We start from the raw sequence: 21277 nt of genomic DNA, 5'->3' as shown, positions 1-21277 counted from the left end.
ATACATGTGTATATATTTAGGGTTCGGGTATATATGCAAATATACATGTGTATATATTTAGGGTTCGGGTATATATGCAAATATACATGTGTATGTATTTAGGGTTCGGGTATATATGCAAATATACATGTGTATATATTTAGGGTTCGGGTATATATGCAAATATACATGTGTATATATATTTAGGGTTCGGGTATGCAAATATACATGTGTATGTATAAATGTGTATTCTGTGTTTATCTCTGCACATGTCAGCAGGATGCTTCCTCTATATTTATTTTTTACAATAGTTTTAGAAAAGAGTTGTGTGTGTGTCGCCTGTCAGGACTCACTGCTTCAGTTACTGACTGCCTCAGAATGAACCCGCTGGTTCTTTGTCCACCCCCCCCCCCCCCCCCCCCCCCCACAACGCTCTCATCTGAAGAGGCTCTTTCTTTGTGACCCACCCCCCCAGACTCACATGCCTCTCGTCAACCTCCCACCTGGGTCACATGATGCGGGCCCCCAGTCCCTGAACGGGGCCCCACCCACACCTCTGCCTGCCCCCCCCCCCCCCTGCTGATAGCGCTGAGATAAAGTTTATTACAGCAGATATGATAAATCCATCTGGCCCTGGACTCTGACACATACAACAGCTGATCCTGATAATCATTCTGCAACCTGTAATCGGTTATCTGCTGACACAACATAAGGGCAATCGTGTTATTTAGCGGAGTGATGGTCTGTACTGCGAATGTATTTCATGGTTGAATCTGTCTTTATTTTTGAATCACAGCTGTAGTGTGGTGATGCATCACCAGAATGAACGTGCAATAGAAACCCTGCTTTGATCTGTCTGTCCCGTCTGGAGGGTTTCACAGAGGTTTACCATCGACACCAATTACATTTTAGAGGATTTCCTTAATTATTTTCTGTGGTTCTTCAGGTCAATAAGAGTGATTCAACAGCGCTGTGATATAAAAACGTTTCTCCTGTCTAGGACTCTTTTGCCCTGATGGAGAAGAGGAAGATCCATGGCTTTGAGTTAGTGAAATGTTTTTGATGAGATGTTTCCCCTCATGGGTGGTCTTCTCTGTGAAATGCTGGATTATCTCCGCCCTGCTGGTCTCCTTTCGGTAATCCAGACTTCTGCTCCAGTCTTGTTTCTGGCTCCCCGAGGTCTTCGGGGGCATCTGAGCCGAGGGCCTCCCATGCATATCGGTAGCAGAGGAACAGCAGCCCGCTGACAAGTGTCAGGACGGAGGCAAAGACGCCCACGATGATGGCTGGGCCAACATGCTGGTGGGCCGGTGATGCAGGAAGGTGAAAGTCCGGAGGGAAGTGGATGGTTCTGTTGGTCAGAACCGAGTTCATGTTCCACAGCAGCGGCACCGAGCTGCATGACCCGGTCAGCAGGTAGAGTCCCCCCGCCAGCCTGAAGAGTGTCCGAATGTTCCTGCGATCCTTCATAGAGAAGTACACCATCCTCATGGCTGCCGCCGCGCTAATGTTTCCCAGCAGACCGCAAAACAGCGCCAAAACCATCAGCACCTGCACACAGATCCAGTCATATGTACACAGTCGGCAGGAAGTCAGCACATTACACAATACCAACGAGGAATGATCCGTAGTACCCTGATTACAGCTGATACTGGATGGAAACACACATTTTCCCATTAACTTTTGGAGTTCTATGTCACATTTCATCTTGAAAGTCTTCTGTTCACATTATTTTTGTATTTATTTAATTAATATGTTTTATTTGATTTCATTGTAACAATGGAGCAACTGTCACAAAACCCAATTTCTCCCCCGGGATGACTGTTGATCAAAGCCACATAACGCGCCATGATTCCCATTCCCTATCATCTTCGTGGGACTCGTCTCACCTGGGCGGCAGGGATCTCTGCGGGGGCGAAGCTGTCTGAGAGGCCAATGCTCCGACAGTTCTCGATGGCAGGGAGGGCGTGGCTGTAGAAACAGGCCCTCCAGATGCCCACCCAGGCCACGCCTGAGCTGACCACTGACATGTCGGACACGAACCACAGACGCCAATCGTTGAGGCCAGTGGTGGCGACGATGAGGATCCAAGCCAGCACCCCGGACATGAGGCCAAGGAACTGCCAGTGGGCGGTGTGAGCCAAGTACTTCATGCTGATGCTAAACCAGAGCTGAAGCGCTCACATCCGTCAGCCAAAACACAAACAGCCACAGCTGTGATAGAGAAGAATTAAAAAACATTTAGAGTTCAGGATAAAGCTGTTTCTGTCCTCAGACTAAAGGAGGAACTACTCCGCACTGTGAACCTGAACCTCTCTGTCTCTCCACCTTCTCTGCTCCGTGCTGCCTCTATGACCCGCACAGCTCTGCTGTTGAACCTGAGGCGGGGTTTATGGTTCATAGGGTTAGTTAGTCTGATCACATCAGGACTTTATTTCACTAATTCACCAACAGTTATATGATGCATGAGCATATTGAAACATAACCCAAAAACTTGTAATATAAAAGAAAACTGTTGATGGGGGGGGGGTTTCATGGTTATATCTGTTAGTTACAGTCTTGTGTACAAAATGTATGAGTTGTATAGTAAATTAATAAAAAAGTCCAAAATGTCCTTACAAAATAATAACTTCACCTCTTTTTAAAACCGAATCAGAATCACATTCCAGTTGCCAGGTACGTTTACACATACAAGGGATTTGATTTGGTGTCTGGTGGTTACTTACAGTAAAATATAAACATACTGGGATGTAAATGTCTCCTCTGTGGGACCATATGGGCTCCTTTTTTTATTATACAAAGAACCTAAAAAGCTAAAAAAACAGAAACCCTTGAAAACAATGAGAATATGTATATATTCTACAGTGGGTTGTATTTTAGAATGGAGGCTGTGCAGACATGTTGTTTATTAATATTTTTAAAACTTACACAAACTGCTGAATCCATACATCCTCTTCCATTTAAATTATCCTTGCCTACAGAAGGTAATTATTCTGTCTGTGTAGTTTTAGGATCAATAAAAAAGACGTTTGGTCCCCTAGGTCTCGCTAACCCTCCACACATCGGGTAATATATATCTACACTTATAATGACATGTATAAAAACATTAGGCATAGTGTCGAAACTCTGAGAGATTCTGATCCTCAGGTGTTATTAATGGTCCTTTAACTGTGGACCCCCCACCTTTACCTCCTGCTGATTCCTGTTCCTCAGGTTCCTCTGGATCTTCGTCTTCATTAATCCTGAGTCCTGCCGTCAGACTGACTCTCAAAGACACTCCAAAGTCTCCAGCTCTTGTCGGAGGAGGCGTGGAGGTTAATGAGTGACTCTCACACCATAAGTGTTTCAACAGAAGCTTTTATTTTGAAATAAGGAGCAGCAGCAGTGATGCATTTTGGGAAACACGGGGGGGGATTTAAATCAAAAACATCTAGTATTGAAATGTATCACGTAGCAATGTGTAACATCTGCAATGTGAGCAAAACAATTTCAAAACACAGGAATCCCCCCCCTTCTCCCCCCGACAGGCACTTCAGAAGGACTTCACTTGAGTCCAGATCTGCAGGGTCTGAAGGTCTGAATGTGAAGAGCTCTGTTCTGTTCACTGAAGCCCAATAAGTGCTTTCACGTCCGCCATCTTAACCTCCTGTTAGCAGGGGGGGGAATAAAATGGTGTGAGGAAACTGTCCCTCCTGCTCGGATCCAACAGGCTACAATAAATTACTGAGTGGAATCAAAGTAAACTGCAGGTGGTGCATTCAGGGACCTGCAGGAGGTGCATTCAGGGACACCTGGTCCTGTTTCCAGTGTCGTAATGTGGAAACGCTGGACGCTACAGAAATGTTCTCACGGTATATAAACACATCCAGTTTACTCTGACTGAAGAATCACTTAAAGTCTGGAGCTCCTTTTCCCCTTTCTCTGAAACCACAAGAACAAACACAGACAAAAGTTAAAATAAGGGTCATCAGAGACAGGAGGAGGAGCTGCAGGAGAAGGAGACGCAGGAAGAGTCCTTCAGGGTCTCTAAAGAGTCCTCTGCCTCCCTCTGCCGGACACCAGCCGTTATTACAACACAAGTTGCCGCTCCTCTTCATAGTTCCTCTTAGGCTCTTCCCCGTCAAAAGGAGGTCCGGTGCCCCCCCCCCCCTCAAGAGGGACGTCAGGTTCTCCAGGCTCCCCTCAGAAGGAGATCCGGTTCTCCAGGCTCTCTCTCAGAAGGAGGTCCAGTTCTCCAGGCTCCCCTCAGAAGGAGATCCGGTTCTCCAGGCTCTCTCTCAGAAGGAAGTCCAGTTCTCCAGGCTCTCCTTCAGACCCCGGAGCTGCTCCTCCCCCAGCTTGATTTTGTCCTCCAGCTTGCGCTGCTCGATGAGGAGCGCTGACTTCATCTTCACAAAGTGCTGGTAGTCGGTGAGGAGATCGTGAGGGAGGTGCATCGACAGGATGTCAAAGACCAGACGCTCCCTCCGGTCCAGGTTCTCCTTCAGTTCCTTGGCGTCATCGTGCTGCCGGATCAGTACGTTCCTCTTGTCCGTCAGCAGGCGCTGCCCGGAGAAAGGAGATATAGCTTTATAGACGGTCTGATACAAAGATACAGTGCCAGTCAAATTTGCACACTCCTTCTCATTTGATGGTTCCTATTCATTTGATATTGCTCTACATTGTAGATTAAAACTGAAGACATCAAAACTATGAAAGAGCACATATGGAGTTATGCAGTAAACCAAAAAGTGTTTCAAAATCCAGAATACGATTTAAATTTTAGATCCTTAGATGACTCTTGACTGCTCTCAGTCTACAGTATAAATACTGCGGGTAAAATAAGTGTGGAACACGTCATATCTATATATATCTATATATATCTATATATATATATATAGATATAGATATATATAGATATATATATCTATATCTATATATATATAGATATATCTATATATATCTATATATATCTATATATATATAGATATATTTATATATATTTATATATATAAATATATATTTATATATATAAATATATATATTTATATATATATAGATATATATATATATATATATTTATATATATATATATATATATATCTATATATATATAAATATATATAGATATATATATATATCTATATATATATAAATATATATATATATGTTTGTATATGTCTCACCCTCTCATGGGGGGGGCGTCCACCTTTATATGTTTGTATATGTCTCACCCTCTCATGGGGGGGGGCGTCCTCCTCCAGGCTGTTGATGGCGTTTTCCACCCTGGCGAGGCGTCCGGACAGTGACAGCAGTAGACTCACCACCTTGTCCAGATCTCCCACGAACATGCGGAACTTGTCGAGCTCGTTGGGTTTGCAGAGCTGCTGCACCTGCGCCTCCACCGTCCCCCCCAACGCATTGTTGTCCTGCACGTCCTCCTGCAGACTCTGCTGCGCCTCCTGCAGGACCAACAGCTTCCTGCTGAGGCTTTGCATCAGCTGCTGCTGCAGGGGAGAAAACAGGAAGTCAAATACAGCGACAGGAAGGCCCTATGTAGGGGTGTGTAGGGGGAAGTTAAAAACAGGAGCAGGAAGTTAACAACAGGAACAGGAAGTTTAGAACAGGAGCAGGAAGTTAACAACAGGAGCAGGAAGTTAACAACAGGAGCAGGAAGTTAACAACAGGAACAGGAAGTTAACAACAGGAGCAGGAAGTTAACAACAGGAACAGGAAGTTAACAACAGGAACAGGAAGTTAACAACAGGAGCAGGAAGTTAACAACAGGAAGATAAATGCAGGAGCAGGAAGTTAACAACAGGAGCAGGAAGTTAACAACAGGAACAGGAAGTTAACAACAGGAGCAGGAAGTTAACAACAGGAGCAGGAAGTTAACAACAGGAACAGGAAGTTTAGAACAGGAGCAGGAAGTTAACAACAGGAGCAGGAAGTTAACAACAGGAACAGGAAGTTAACAACAGGAACAGGAAGTTAACAACAGGAGCAGGAAGTTAACAACAGGAGCAGGAAGTTAACAACAGGAAGATAAATGCAGGAGCAGGAAGTTAACAACAGGAGCAGGAAGTTAACAACAGGAACAGGAAGTTAACAACAGGAACAGGAAGTTAACAACAGGAGCAGGAAGTTAACAACAGGAGCAGGAAGTTAACAACAGGAAGATAAATGCAGGAGCAGGAAGTTAACAACAGGAGCAGGAAGTTAACAACAGGAACAGGAAGTTAACAACAGGAACAGGAAGTTAACAACAGGAGCAGGAAGTTAACAACATGAACAGGAAGTTAAAGACAGGAAGTTAACAACAGGAAGTTAACAACAGGAAGTTAACAACAGGAATATGAATGCAGCAGAATGAAGTAAACAACAGGAGCAGGAAATGAACAACAGGAGCAGGAAGTTAACAACAGGAACAGGAAGTTAACAACAGGAGCAGGAAATGAACAACAGGAGCAGGAAGTTAACAACAGGAACAGGAAGTTAACAACAGGAACAGGAAGTTAACAACAGGAGCAGGAAGTTAACAACAGGAACAGGAAGTTAACAACAGGAGCAGGAAGTTAACAACAGGAACAGGAAGTTAAAGACAGGAAGTTAACAACAGGAAGTTAACAACAGGAAGTTAACAACAGGAATATGAATGCAGCAGAATGAAGTAAACAACAGGAGCAGGAAGTTAACAACAGGAGCAGGAAGTTAACAACAGGAACAGGAAGTTAACAACAGGAGCAGGAAATGAACAACAGGAGCAGGAAGTTAACAACAGGAACAGGAAGTTAACAACAGGAACAGGAAGTTAACAACAGGAGCAGGAAATGAACAACAGGAGCAGGAAGTTAACAACAGGAGCAGGAAATGAACAACAGGAGCAGGAAGTTAACAACAGGAACAGGAAGTTAACAACAGGAACAGGAAGTTAACAACAGGAGCAGGAAGTTAACAACAGGAGCAGGAAGTTAAAAACAGGAAGTTAACAACAGGAAGTTAACAACAGGAAGTTAACAACAGGAATATGAATGCAGCAGAATGAAGTAAACAACAGGAGCAGGAAGTTAACAACAGGAGCAGGAAGTTAACAACAGGAACAGGAAGTTAACAACAGGAGCAGGAAATGAACAACAGGAGCAGGAAGTTAACAACAGGAACAGGAAGTTAACAACAGGAACAGGAAGTTAACAACAGGAACAGGAAGTTAACAACAGGAACAGGAAGTTAACAACAGGAGCAGGAAATGAACAACAGGAGCAGGAAGTTAACAACAGGAACAGGAAGTTAACAACAGGAGCAGGAAATGAACAACAGGAGCAGGAAGTTAACAACAGGAACAGGAAGTTAACAACAGGAACAGGAAGTTAACAACAGGAGCAGGAAGTTAACAACAGGCGCAGGAAGTTAAAAACAGGAAGTTAACAACAGGAAGTTAACAACAGGAAGTTAACAACAGGAATATGAATGCAGCAGAATGAAGTTAACAACAGGAGCAGGAAGTTAACAACAGGAGCAGGAAATTAACAACAGGAGCAGGAAATTAACAACAGGAGCAGAAAGTTAACAACAGGAACAGGAAGTTAACAACAGGAGCAGGAAGTTAACAACAGGAGCAGGAAATTAACAACAGGAAGTTAACAACAGGAGCAGAAAGTTAACAACAGGAACAGGAAGTTAACAACAGGAGCAGGAAGTTAACAACAGGAGCAGGAAATTAACAACAGGAAGTTAACAACAGGAGCAGGAAGTTAACAACAGCAGCAGGGAGTTAACAACAGGAACAGGAAGTTAACTACAGGAGCAGGAAGTTAAAAACAGGAGCAGGAAGTTAACAACAGGAGCAGGAAGTTAAAAACAGGAGCAGGAAGTTAAAAACAGGAGCAGGAAATGAACAACAGGAGCAGGAAGTTAACAACAGGAGCAGGAAGTTAAAAACAGGAGCAGGAAGTTAAAAACAGGAGCAGGAAATGAACAACAGGAGCAGGAAGTTAACAACAGGAACAGGAAGTTAACAACAGGAGCAGGAAATGAACAACAGGAGCAGGAAGTTAACAACAGGAACAGGAAGTTAACAACAGGAACAGGAAGTTAACAACAGGAGCAGGAAGTTAACAACAGGAGCAGGAAGTTAACAACAGGAACAGGAAGTTAAAGACAGGAAGTTAACAACAGGAAGTTAACAACAGGAAGTTAACAACAGGAATATGAATGCAGCAGAATGAAGTAAACAACAGGAGCAGGAAGTTAACAACAGGAGCAGGAAGTTAACAACAGGAACAGGAAGTTAACTCCTAATAAGAGTCTGTGTTCGGGCTGGTACCTTTTTGCCGGCCAGGTCAATGTCCAGCTCTTCCTCAGATTCCAGCTCTTCTTCGTTGTCCTCTTCCTGGTCTTCCTCCTGCATGTCCTTCATCATGTTGAGGAGCTCAGCTTTAGGAGCGGATGTGCTGTAATAGGTAGAGCTTGTTACCATGGAGACGGACGCTGCCATGCTGTCATGCTCCCTGAAACACAGAGCCATAAAGTCCTCATTATTAACAACAAACTCCTGAAACACAGAGCCATAAAGTCCTCATTATTAACAACAAACTCCTGAAACACAGAGCCATAAAGTCCTCATTATTAACAACAAACTCCTGAAACACAGAGCCATAAAGTCCTCATTAATAACAACAAACTCCTGAAACACAGAACCATACAGTCCTCATTATTAACAACAAACTCCTGAAACACAGAGCCATACAGTCCTCATTATTAACAACAAACTCCTGAAACACAGAGCCATACAGTCCTCATTATTAACAACAAACTCCTGAAACACAGAGCCATACAGTCCTCATTAATAACAACAAACTCCTGAAACACAGAGCCATAAAGTCCTCATTAATAACAACAAACTCCTGAAACACAGAGCCATACAGTCCTCATTATTAACAACAAACTCCTGAAACACAGAGCCATAAAGTCCTCATTATTAACAACAAACTCCTGAAACACAGAGCCATACAGTCCTCATTATTAACAACAAACTCCTGAAACACAGAGCCATACAGTCCTCATTATTAACAACAAACTCCTGAAACACAGAGCCATAAAGTCCTCATTATTAACAACAAACTCCTGAAACACAGAGCCATACAGTCCTCATTATTAACAACAAACTCCTGAAACACAGAGCCATACAGTCCTCATTATTAACAACAAACTCCTGAAACACAGAGCCATACAGTCCTCATTATTAACAACAAACTCCTGAAACACAGAGCCATAAAGTCCTCATTATTAACAACAAACTCCTGAAACACAGAGCCATACAGTCCTCATTATTAACAACAAACTCCTGAAACACAGAGCCATACAGTCCTCATTATTAACAACAAACTCCTGAAACACAGAGCCATACAGTCCTCATTATTAACAACAAACTCCTGAAACACAGAACCATACAGTCCTCATTATTAACAACAAACTCCTGAAACACAGAGCCATACAGTCCTCATTATTAACAACAAACTCCTGAAACACAGAGCCATACAGTCCTCATTATTAACAACAAACTCCTGAAACATAGAGCCATAAAGTCCTCATTATTAACAACAAACTCCTGAAACACAGAGCCATAAAGTCCTCATTAATAACAACAAACTCCTGAAACACAGAGCCATACAGTCCTCATTATTAACAACAAACTCCTGAAACACAGAGCCATAAAGTCCTCATTAATAACAACAAACTCCTGAAACACAGAGCCATACAGTCCTCATTATTAACAACAAACTCCTGAAACACAGAGCCATACAGTCCTCATTATTAACAACAAACTCCTGAAACACAGAGCCATACAGTCCTCATTATTAACAACAAACTCCTGAAACACAGAGCCATACAGTCCTCATTATTAACAACAAACTCCTGAAACACAGAGCCATACAGTCCTCATTATTAACAACAAACTCCTGAAACACAGAGCCATAAAGTCCTCATTAATAACAACAAACTCCTGAAACACAGAGCCATACAGTCCTCATTATTAACAACAAACTCCTGAAACACAGAGCCATACAGTCCTCATTATTAACAACAAACTCCTGAAACACAGAGCCATACAGTCCTCATTATTAACAACAAACTCCTGAAACATAGAGCCATACAGTCCTCATTATTAACAACAAACTCCTGAAACACAGAGCCATAAAGTCCTCATTATTAACAACAAACTCCTGAAACACAGAGCCATACAGTCCTCATTATTAACAACAAACTCCTGAAACACAGAGCCATACAGTCCTCATTATTAACAACAAACTCCTGAAACACAGAGCCATAAAGTCCTCATTAATAACAACAAACTCCTGAAACACAGAGCCATACAGTCCTCATTAATAACAACAAACTCCTGAAACACAGAGCCATACAGTCCTCATTAATAACAACAAACTCCTGAAACACAGAGCCATACAGTCCTCATTATTAACAACAAACTCCTGAAACACAGAGCCATACAGTCCTCATTAATAACAACAAACTCCTGAAACACAGAGCCATACAGTCCTCATTATTAACAACAAACTCCTGAAACACAGAGCCATGAAGTCCTCATTATTAACAACAAACTCCTGAAACACAGAGCCATACAGTCCTCATTAATAACAACAAACTCCTGAAACACAGAGCCATAAAGTCCTCATTAATAACAACAAACTCCTGAAACACAGAGCCATAAAGTCCTCATTATTAACAACAAACTCCTGAAACACAGAGCCATACAGTCCTCATTATTAACAACAAACTCCTGAAACACAGAGCCATACAGTCCTCATTATTAACAACAAACTCCTGAAACACAGAGCCATAAAGTCCTCATTAATAACAACAAACTCCTGAAACACAGAGCCATAAAGTCCTCATTATTAACAACAAACTCCTGAAACACAGAGCCATACAGTCCTCATTAATAACAACAAACTCCTGATAACGCAGGACTGTGGAACATTGCTCAGAGGATGGAGGGAGAAAGGGAAAGAGGTTGACGGACAGTAGCTTTACAGAATCAGCAGAAGAAGACAGACAGGACGTGAACGCTAATGGGAACACGGTATGGGCTCTGAAGTGAATCAGGACTTGGAACAGAAACTGAACAGACTCAGTGGCAGTAAACCTGGATCAGAGCTGCCTTCATTTTAAATTCACTAAAGTAATTTTATATTGTGAGTCAAGTCGTTAGTCTGTGGCCGAGTAATAATCGGGACCATGTGGGACTCCATGAGCCCACTTTTCAAATAAGACCTCCTCGCAGATCCTTTACTGAACCTCCTCTCATAACCCATTATCAGTCTCTCAGAGACCTGGTCTGCAGGGAATCTCACCTGTCCTCAGCGGGGGGGCCCGGAGGCTGTTTGGGGGGGACCTTGCTGCGCTGGTTCCCTCCCTCCAGCAGCTGTTCCCCCCCAGGGAAAATGCCCTCCATCAGGTCCATGGTGGTCTTCATGTGGCTGCGATCCAGAACCTCAGCCAGAGATTTATCTTTTCCCACGATGACCCGGGCAAGCGCCTCCCTCCTCTGGTCCTCACACAAAACCAGGGTCTCCCCCACTAATCCCCGAAAGTTCTCACCCACGCATCCCCCAGAGGTCTTTCCCTCTCTGCAGGGTGGGCCCACTGGCGGCAGACTGCTGGAGATCATGTGATCTGGGTCAAAGGTCATGTGGTCCCTGTGGGCGGGGTTCTGGTGGTCCCTCGGGGGGGGGGTAGTGTGTCGGCTGAATGCACTGCAGAGCGAGTCCTGCCTTGCAGAGCCCAGACCAGCGAGGCCCCCAGGAGCTTCCACAGCAGGGGGGTCAGTGTGCTGCAGATATGGACAGGTGTCCCACTCGCTGCCCCCCCCTGAATCCAGGATCCTGATTGGGACTCTGGTCCCTGCAGAGGGTCTACTTCCTGTCAGACGCTGCCTCCTGAAACACACACACACATTCAGGATCAGGATCTGATCTCAGCAGCTTCACTGACAGAGGAACTAGACCTCGTTGAGGTCTTCACTCTACTGACAGGATGCCCCCCCAGGCTGGGACAGAGGAGCCACCCCTTCATACAGATTCAGTGAGCTGCTGTGCTCCATAAAGACCAGCCCACCCCCTGTCAGTAAAGACCCCCCCCCCGAGTAAAGACACCCTGATCTGACAGCTGAACCTGTGGTTCATGATGATTAATGAAAAAAACTTTACCTGTCCTGGTCTTCCTCCTGGGGGGGTGCGGGGGGGCATTCGCTGAGTCTCTGGGGGGAACCCGGAGAAGGGGGGCGCTGCCCCTCCATGAGGGGGGAAGAGGGGAAGGGGGAAACCTCTGGTCCCTGGGGTGGGGGGGGCAGCTCGGCGTGGTCCTCCAGCTGAGGGGGCCTGTCACACACACACACACACAGGGTGCATTAGATTCACTCACCCTGCTGCAGGTGCGTTAGATTCACTCACCCTGCTGCAGGTGTGTTAGATTCACTCACCCTGCTGCAGGTGCGTTAGATTCACTCACCCTGCTGCAGGTGCGTTAGATTCACTCACCCTGCTGCAGCAGCTTTGCTCCCGGTCCGGGAATATTCTGTCTCAGACTGAGTAGCAGGAACTTGAATCTTCTGTGAATGCAGATGAACAAACATTGAGTCCGTTGTGCTGAACCCCCCCACACAGAAACAGACAGAGTTTTTGTCAGTTGTTTAGACTGGTTGCAGCTCCCTGGTCTTCAGTAGTCCTATAGTTAGTAATATAATAGTAAGTAATAGAGAGGGTGGTCAGAGTGTTGCTGCAGCTCCCTGGTCTTCAGTAGTCCTATAGTTAGTAATATAATAGTAAGTAATAGAGAGGGTGGTCAGAGTGTTGCTGCAGCTCCCTGGTCTTCAGTAGTCCTATAGTTAGTAATATAATAGTAAGTAAAAGAGAGGGTGGTCAGAGTGTTGCTGCAGCTCCCTGGTCTTCAGTAGTATTATAGTTAGTAATATAATAGCAATAGTGAACAGAGTGTTGCTGCCGCTCGCAGCTCAGGGTGTGTCTTGAAGAATAAACAGATTAATATTTGACTTGGCTCTTTCCTTCCTGCTCCTTCACTTCTCTGTTTGTCTTTCTGAAATGTGAATCCACAGCCACCAGACCCACATTCTGATCACTCTGTGCTCATGAACATACATCTATGATATGTGTTCATACAAGTTTTATTAAGTCTGAAGAACTCTTCCCTAGTAATCTGAAATCTGCTGACACTGATGTGGGGTCAGATTTGAAGTCGCAAACTGAATCCTGTTTGTTCCGACAGGAAATGTGTTTTAATGTAACTCTGGGACTTTTGTGGGCAGCTTCTCCAAACTCTATCAGATGTGTTTGGGCCGGTTCCCACCCCCCTCCCCCATGTTGTGTCCAGTGTGTAGTTGTATTTCATGTAGTTGTTACCCACCATGTGATGCTCTAATGGAGTTGTAAAAATGAATAAAATTTGGATTTATTTGACAGAACAGGACTCTGGAAAGCAGATAATCCTCTCTAACCGTAACCGCGTGCGGTGTGATGTGAATACGCTGAGTCAGTGCTGGGCTCAGTGTTGAACAACCCTAACCCCAACCCTGTTCAGGGATCTCCAGCACCCGTACAAACAGTTTTTAGAGCTGAACTACTTCCCCCTAGGTGCATTTGTTTGTTTTTAATATTCTGTCAATTATCTCATTAATCAATTGTGCTTGAATGTTAGAAAAACACAAGAATCATATCTGTAAAAATCGTTTGACATTAAAATAAAAGACAGATTTTCTGAAGTCCTTCGGGAAATTCACCTGCCCGAATCTTTCGGCTGAAGGACTGGATCTGGACCTTTCGTGGAGGCAGATCTGATTCCTACTCTCCTCTGGGTCCAGGATGTTCTCTGCTGATCGGTACCGACCCGAGGACCTGGTTTCCTGGACGTTGTTCTGTGTGTTCCACCGGGCCTCGTACTCGGCAAAGGTGCCAAGTCGCTGCAGATCCAGGACTGGCTGCTGTGCAGGATCTCCCTGGTCCAGGACTCTCAGTGAGTCCTCCTCTGGTTCAGGGGTCCAGCAGAGACCCTGTGCCCTGGTCTCAGAGGGGATTTCTGCAGGGGTGCTGTGGAGAACTGGTTTCCCACTGAGGAGCTTCTTGTGGTCCATTAAGGAGTTTTCATTGCAAGGAGGATTTTCCTTCACCCCAACTTGATGGATTTTGTCTGGCTCAGAGAAAGACCTGACTTTCTTCTCTGCAGGAAAACGCTTACGGCCCCCGATGCGGGTCACTGGACTCCCAAATGTTTTTCCCATCACAGACTCAGAAACTGTGGTCAATGGGGGACCGTCCTTCCTGTAGTTCAGTAAGGGCTCAGCTGCATGGGGCTCTAGTAAACCAAGGTCTCTTCTCCTGAAAGACGTGGCCTTGAGCACCCTGGCTTGTGCTTCCTTCAGATGGTCCTTGTAGGAGCTGGTGAAGGATCTGTCTGCAGTGGACAGAGGGTCTCTTTCAGTCCTCCAGACCTCCTGGTCCTCTTCAGCCTCGGCACTAGGAAGGCTGCTGGTGCTCTTCTGCAGATTGGCTCTCCTCATCTGGATCTGGTTCCTCAGAGTGGTGGCAAAGCGATCGCTGCGCCGAACCTGCTGGTCTTCAATGGACTCCTCAGGGTTCAGGACTCTTGTTTTCTCAGTTTGCCTGGCGGAATCTATGGACAGGGAGTGAAGCATGGGAGTGTCCTGGGGGCAGATTTTGATGTTAACCTGATGTCTGGAGTCCTGTGGGGGCAGAGAGGTCCTCTGTTCAGAGGGTTTGCTTGCAGGATAACTTTGCAGGCCCCGGTCCGCAGGGCTGGGTTTGGGTTCTATCCCTGCGGTCGACTGGAGCATGTTGTATCCGCTACTGTCTTGGCTGCGAGGGGGGTTTTGAGGGGCTTGAAACTTCCCTGCAGGGTTGGTGGTCTGCAGGATGACAGCGGGGGGGCCAGTGGTCTGCAGGCTGACAGCTGGAGGGTCTTTGCTGAGGTTCCTTTCTGAAGGGGGTGAATTATTCTGTTTGGTGACGCAGTAGTACCTGTTGCTGTCAGAGGTCTGTTCAGAGGAGCTGAGGATCCTGCTCTGGTTCTGACCACAGTGTGAAGAACTGTTGGTGTTCAGGTCCTGCATGCTGCAGTATGACCCCCCTGCTGTCTGAGGCTTTGGGACGGAATCAGTCCAGGTCTTAGGGTAGAAAGTGCTCTTGTCACTGGGGTGTCTCTGATGGGGGGGTTGCCTTTTGGAGCTACACTGGTTCTGGTTTTGGTTCGGAGCTTCAGATGAAGGTGGGTTGTGACTGCGGCGACTCTCAGTGGAAGCCTTGTGTGGTTCTGGACCTTCAGGGTGGGGGGTTATGAGGCCTCTCTCATGGACTTTAGTTGCAGCAAAGCTGTCGCTGCGAGCCGGAGGGGGGGGAGGGGGGGGGGAGGGCGGGGAGGACTTCTTTTTCTCTGGAACATGCCACACTGGCCCTAAGCTTGTTCTGCTGGAGGTTGAGTGCCGGAACACAGCCGGGTCTTCAGTCTGTGCAGAGGGGAGTCCCGGCATCTGGAAGTAGGCCAATCTGTCCTCTGGCCTGTGGCACTCCCTCAGGCTTGGGGGTGTCCTTGGGTTCCTCCCCCCCACCTCCCTCACCTGATGAACCACGTTCTCCGTGGAGGTCGCGTTGCTGCTGGACAGATTGTAGTCAGGCGTGCCGGAGCTGGTGGAGAAGGAGCTATAGGCAGAGTCTTGCTTCCCCCCCAGATGCTCTATGCTGCTGGGGGGGGGGGACATATGGCCAGTGGGATGGTGGACCTGGTCTAAACTGTCCATGCTGCCGTGGGAACTGAACTGATCGGACATTCTGAGCAGGGGGGTATGATCCCAACCAGAGGACAGGTCTGAGGAGGAGCTGGAAAAGAGCACATCAGAACATCAGATCTACTTTCTGTTAAAGAACCACTTCTGATCACTGAGGGATCTACTTTCTGTTAAAGAACCACTTCTGATCACTGAGGGATCTCCTGTTGTTTAAAGAACCACTTCTGATCACTGAGGGATCTACTTTCTGTTAAAGAACCACTTCTGATCACTGAGGGATCTACTTTCTGTTAAAGAACCACTTCTGATCACTGAGGGATCTCCTGTTGTTTAAAGAACCACTTCTGATCACTGAGGGATCTACTTTCTGTTAAAGAACCACTTCTGATCACTGAGGGATCTACTTTCTGTTAAAGAACCACTTCTGATCACTGAGGGATCTACTTTCTGTTAAAGACCTAAAGATGATCACCGAGGAATCTACTTTCTGTTAAAGAACCACTTCTGATCACTGAGGGATCTACTTTCTGTTAAAGACCTAAAGATGATCACCGAGGAATCTACTTTCTGTTAAAGAACCACTTCTGATCACTGAGGGATCTACTTTCTGTTAAAGAACCACTTCTGATCACTGAGGGATCTACTTTCTGTTAAACACCTAAAGATGATCACTGAGGGATCTACTTTCTGTTAAAGAACTACATCTGATCACTGAGTGATCTCCTGTTGTTTAAAGAACTACATCTGATCACTGAGTGATCTCCTGTTGTTTAAAGAACTACATCTGATCACGGAGGGATCTCCTGTTAAAGAACTACATCTGATCACTGAGAGATCTCCTGTTGTTTAAAGAACTACATCTGATCACTGAGGGATCTCCTGTTGTTTAAAGAACTACATCTGATCACTGAGAGATCTCCTGTTGTTTAAAGAACTACATCTGATCACTGAGAGATCTCCTGTTGTTTAAAGAACTACATCTGATCACTGAGGGATCTCCTGTTGTTTAAAGAACTACATCTGATCACTGAGGGATCTCCTGTTGTTTAAAGAACTACATCTGATCTCTGAGGGATCTCCTGTTGTTTAAAGAACTACATCTGATCACTGAGAGATCTCCTGTTAAAGAACTACATCTGATCACTGAGGGATCTCCTGTTAAAGAACTACATCTGATCACTGAGGGATCTCCTGTTGTTTAAAGAACTACATCTGTTCACTGAGAGATCTCCTGTTGTTTAAAGAACTACATCTGATCACTGAGAGATCTCCTGTTGTTTAAAGAACTACATCTGATCACTGAGGGATCTCCTGTTGTTTAAAGAATTACATCTGATCACGGAGGGATCTCCTGTTGTTTAAAGAACTACATCTGATCACTGAGGGATCTCCTGTTAAAGAACTACATCTGATCACTGAGGGATCTCCTGTTGTTTAAAGAACTACATCTGATCACTGAGAGATCTCCTGTTGTTTAAAGAACTACATCTGATCACTGAGGGATCTCCTGTTGTTTAAAGAATTACATCTGATCACGGAGGATCTCCTGTTGTTTAAAGAACTACATCTGATCACTGAGGGATCTCCTGTTAAAGAACTACATCTGATCACTGAGGGATCTCCTGTTGTTTAAAGAACTACATCTGATCACTGAGGGATTTCCTGTTAAAGAACTACATCTGATCACTGAGGGATTTCCTGTTGTTTAAAGAACTACATCTGATCACGGAGGGATCTCCTGTTAAAGAACTACATCTGATCACTGAGAGATCTCCTGTTGTTTAAAGAACTACATCTGATCACGGAGGGATCTTCTGTTGTTTAAAGAACTACATCTGATCACTGAGTGATCTCCTGTTGTTTAAAGAACTACATCTGATCACTGAGGGATCTCCTGTTAAAGAACTACATCTGATCACTGAGTGATCTCCTGTTGTTTAAAGAACTACATCTGATCACGGAGGGATCTCCTGTTAAAGAACTACATCTGATCACTGAGTGATTTCCTGTTGTTTAAAGAACTACATCTGATCACGGAGGGATCTCCTGTTAAAGAACTACATCTGATCACTGAGGGATCTCCTGTTGTTTAAAGAACTACATCTGATCACGGAGGGATCTCCTGTTAAAGAACTACATCTGATCACTGAGTGATTTCCTGTTGTTTAAAGAACTACATCTGATCACGGAGGGATCTCCTGTTAAAGAACTACATCTGATCACTGAGGGATCTCCTGTTGTTTAAAGAACTACATCTGATCACGGAGGGATCTCCTGTTAAAGAACTACATCTGATCACTGAGAGATCTCCTGTTGTTTAAAGAACTACATCTGATCACTGGTGTTAAAGAACTACATCTGATCACTGAGGGATCTCCTGTTTGTTTAAAGAACCTACATCTGATCACGAGGGATCTCTGTTAAAGAACTACATCTGATCACATGAGGATCTCCTGTTGTTTAAGTACTACATCATGATCACTTGAGGGATCCTCCTGTTGTTTTAAGAACTACATCTGATCACGGAGGGATCTCCTATTGTTTAAAGAAACTACATCTGATCACTGACGGATCTCCTGTTAAAGAAACTACATCTGTATCACTGATGATCTCCTGTTGTTTAAAGAACTACATCTGATCACGGAGGGATCTCCTGTTAAAGAACTACATCTGATCACTGAGTGATCTCCTGTTAAAGAACTACATCTGATCTCTGAGGGATCTCCTGTTAAAGAACTACATCTGATCTCTGAGGGATCTCCTGTTAAAGAACTACATCTGATCTCGGAGGGATCTCCTGTTGTTTAAAGAACTACATCTGATCTCTGAGGGATCTCTTGTTGTTTAAAGAACTACATCTGATCACTGAGGGATCTCCTGTTGTTTAAAGAACTACATCTGATCACTGAGGGATCTCCTGTTAAAGAACTACATCTGATCACGGAGGGATCTCCTGTTGTTTAAAGAACTACATCTGATCACTGAGAGATCTCCTGTTGTTTAAATAACTACATCTTATCACTGAGGGATCTCCTGTTGTTTAAAGAACTACCTCTGATCACGGAGGGATCTCCTGTTGTTTAAAGAACTACATCTGATCTCTGAGGGATCTCCTGTTGCTTAAAAAACTACATCTGATCTCTGAGGGATCTCCTGTTAAAGAACTACATCTGATCTCTGAGGGATCTCCTGTTGTTTAAAGAACTACATCTGATCTCTGAGGGATCTCCTGTTGCTTAAAAAACTACATCTGATCACTGAGGGATCTCCTGTTGTTTAAAGAACTACATCTGATCACTGAGAGATCTTCTGTTGTTTAAAGAACTACATCTGATCACTGAGGGATCTCCTGTTGTTTAAAGAACTACATCTGATCACTGAGTGATCTCCTGTTGTTTAAAGAACTACATCTGATCACTGAGTGATCTCCTGTTGTTTAAAGAACTACATCTGATCACTGAGAGATCTCCTGTTGTTTAAAGAACTACATCTGATCACTGAGGGATCTCCTGTTGTTTAAAGAACTACATCTGATCACGGAGGGATCTCCTGTTAAAGAACTACATCTGATCACTGAGAGATCTCCTGTTGTTTAAAGAACTACATCTGATCACTGAGGGATCTCCTGTTGTTTAAAGAACTACATCTGATCACGGAGGGATCTCCTATTGTTTAAAGAACTACATCTGATCACTGACGGATCTCCTGTTAAAGAACTACATCTGATCACTGAGTGATCTCCTGTTGTTTAAAGAACTACATCTGATCACGGAGGGATCTCCTGTTAAAGAACTACATCTGATCACTGAGTGATCTCCTGTTAAAGAACCACATCTGATCTCTGAGGGATCTCCTGTTAAAGAACTACATCTGATCTCTGAGGGATCTCCTGTTAAAGAACTACATCTGATCTCGGAGGGATCTCCTGTTGTTTAAAGAACTACATCTGATCTCTGAGGGATCTCTTGTTGTTTAAAGAACTACATCTGATCACTGAGGGATCTCCTGTTGTTTAAAGAACTACATCTGATCACTGAGGGATCTCCTGTTAAAGAACTACATCTGATCACGGAGGGATCTCCTGTTGTTTAAAGAACTACATCTGATCACTGAGAGATCTCCTGTTGTTTAAATAACTACATCTTATCACTGAGGGATCTCCTGTTGTTTAAAGAACTACCTCTGATCACGGAGGGATCTCCTGTTGTTTAAAGAACTACATCTGATCTCTGAGGGATCTCCTGTTGCTTAAAAAACTACATCTGATCTCTGAGGGATCTCCTGTTAAAGAACTACATCTGATCTCTGAGGGATCTCCTGTTGTTTAAAGAACTACATCTGATCTCTGAGGGATCTCCTGTTGCTTAAAAAACTACATCTGATCACTGAGGGATCTCCTGTTGTTTAAAGAACTACATCTGATCACTGAGAGATCTTCTGTTGTTTAAAGAACTACATCTGATCACTGAGGGATCTCCTGTTGTTTAAAGAACTACATCTGATCACTGAGTGATCTCCTGTTGTTTAAAGAACTACATCTGATCACTGAGTGATCTCCTGTTGTTTAAAGAACTACATCTGATCACTGAGAGATCTCCTGTTGTTTAAAGAACTACATCTGATCACTGAGGGATCTCCTGTTGTTTAAAGAACTACATCTGATCACTGAGGGATCTCCTGTTGTTTAAAGAACTACATCTGATCACTGAGGGATCTCCTGTTGTTTAAAGAACTACAGCAGACAGTTTCCAACCTTTTGCACTTTCTGACATTTTATAGACCAAACAACTTCTCAGATAATCCAGGAAAATAAAAAGGGAGGTGAGTACATCCCCTCACACAGATTTATCTGCAGCGCTTGATACCTGAGGCTGGACAGTTACCTTGCATCATTTATGGTGTGCCACACCTGTGTGGGTGGAGCCTGAGGTTTGGCAGTCTCTGATTGGCTCTCGTTGAACTTGGTGGAGTGCCAGGAGTGAGGCCGGCTGATTTGCTGGTTCCTCCTGCAGAAAGCGCATGTGCAGACACATTAAGTCACATTATATTATCTCCATTTCCAGATGGAGGAGTTGTCTCTACGGCGTTACGTGGTGTATTTCACTTTTTTATATATACAAAACATTACAATAAATAAATAAGCATGCCTTTTTAGATAGCAAAATTATACTGACCTAAAAAGGTGCATGTCATTTTTATATATTCATTATTTATAATCACTCCTTCTCAAACTGCCTCTCATGGCATTATTGCCTCCCACTCAATATCACCGTTTGTTTCATTACTGTGTCAAACTCATGTATTCACTTAAAACTAAACTTTGCATGTGATGAAACGTACCCTTCAAAGATACTCTTTCTGATTGCATGTCAGGAAAAAGGTGAAGAGAACATATGACCAGCCCAGGAAACACATCCAAATATAACAACGATCACACACACACACACACACACACACACACACACACACACACACACACACACACACACA

The 21277-nt window shown here is 44.3% G+C and overlaps 2 protein-coding genes across 3 annotated transcripts in view; both read right to left on the bottom strand.

Moving 5' to 3' along the window:
* Positions 1-746: 746 nt before the first annotated feature.
* Positions 747-3304, bottom strand: LOC134863349 (claudin-34-like). Of its 2 annotated transcripts, none has more exons than XM_063881827.1 (3): positions 3169-3304; positions 1869-2193; positions 747-1530 (listed from the first exon to the last, which is right to left on the bottom strand). In XM_063881827.1, the coding sequence occupies exons 2-3, from the start codon at positions 2130-2132 to the stop codon at positions 1057-1059; spliced, it is 738 nt and encodes a 245-aa protein (XP_063737897.1). In that variant the 5' UTR covers positions 2133-2193; positions 3169-3304; the 3' UTR covers positions 747-1056. The 2 variants fall into 2 exon arrangements, with proteins under 2 accessions (XP_063737897.1, XP_063737898.1); XM_063881828.1 differs by having other exon boundaries at positions 3163-3240.
* A 16-nt stretch (positions 3305-3320) lies between these two features.
* LOC134863347 (protein Shroom2-like) overlaps positions 3321-21277 on the bottom strand; it is a 36965-nt gene continuing 19008 nt past the window's right edge. Inside the window, 8 exon segments of the mRNA XM_063881822.1 lie at positions 3321-4523; positions 5193-5465; positions 8282-8465; positions 11328-11912; positions 12183-12353; positions 12513-12583; positions 13769-15878; positions 20671-20793. Of these exon segments, the coding sequence (XP_063737892.1) occupies positions 4257-4523; positions 5193-5465; positions 8282-8465; positions 11328-11912; positions 12183-12353; positions 12513-12583; positions 13769-15878; positions 20671-20793 (3784 nt within the window). The 3' untranslated portion in view covers positions 3321-4256.

Source organism: Eleginops maclovinus, chromosome 4, assembly GCF_036324505.1.
Source record: "Eleginops maclovinus isolate JMC-PN-2008 ecotype Puerto Natales chromosome 4, JC_Emac_rtc_rv5, whole genome shotgun sequence".
Taxonomy (NCBI): Eukaryota; Metazoa; Chordata; class Actinopteri; order Perciformes; family Eleginopidae; genus Eleginops; species Eleginops maclovinus.
Note: the sequence above shows the minus strand (reverse complement) of the source record. Positions and strands in the feature narration are given on the sequence as shown.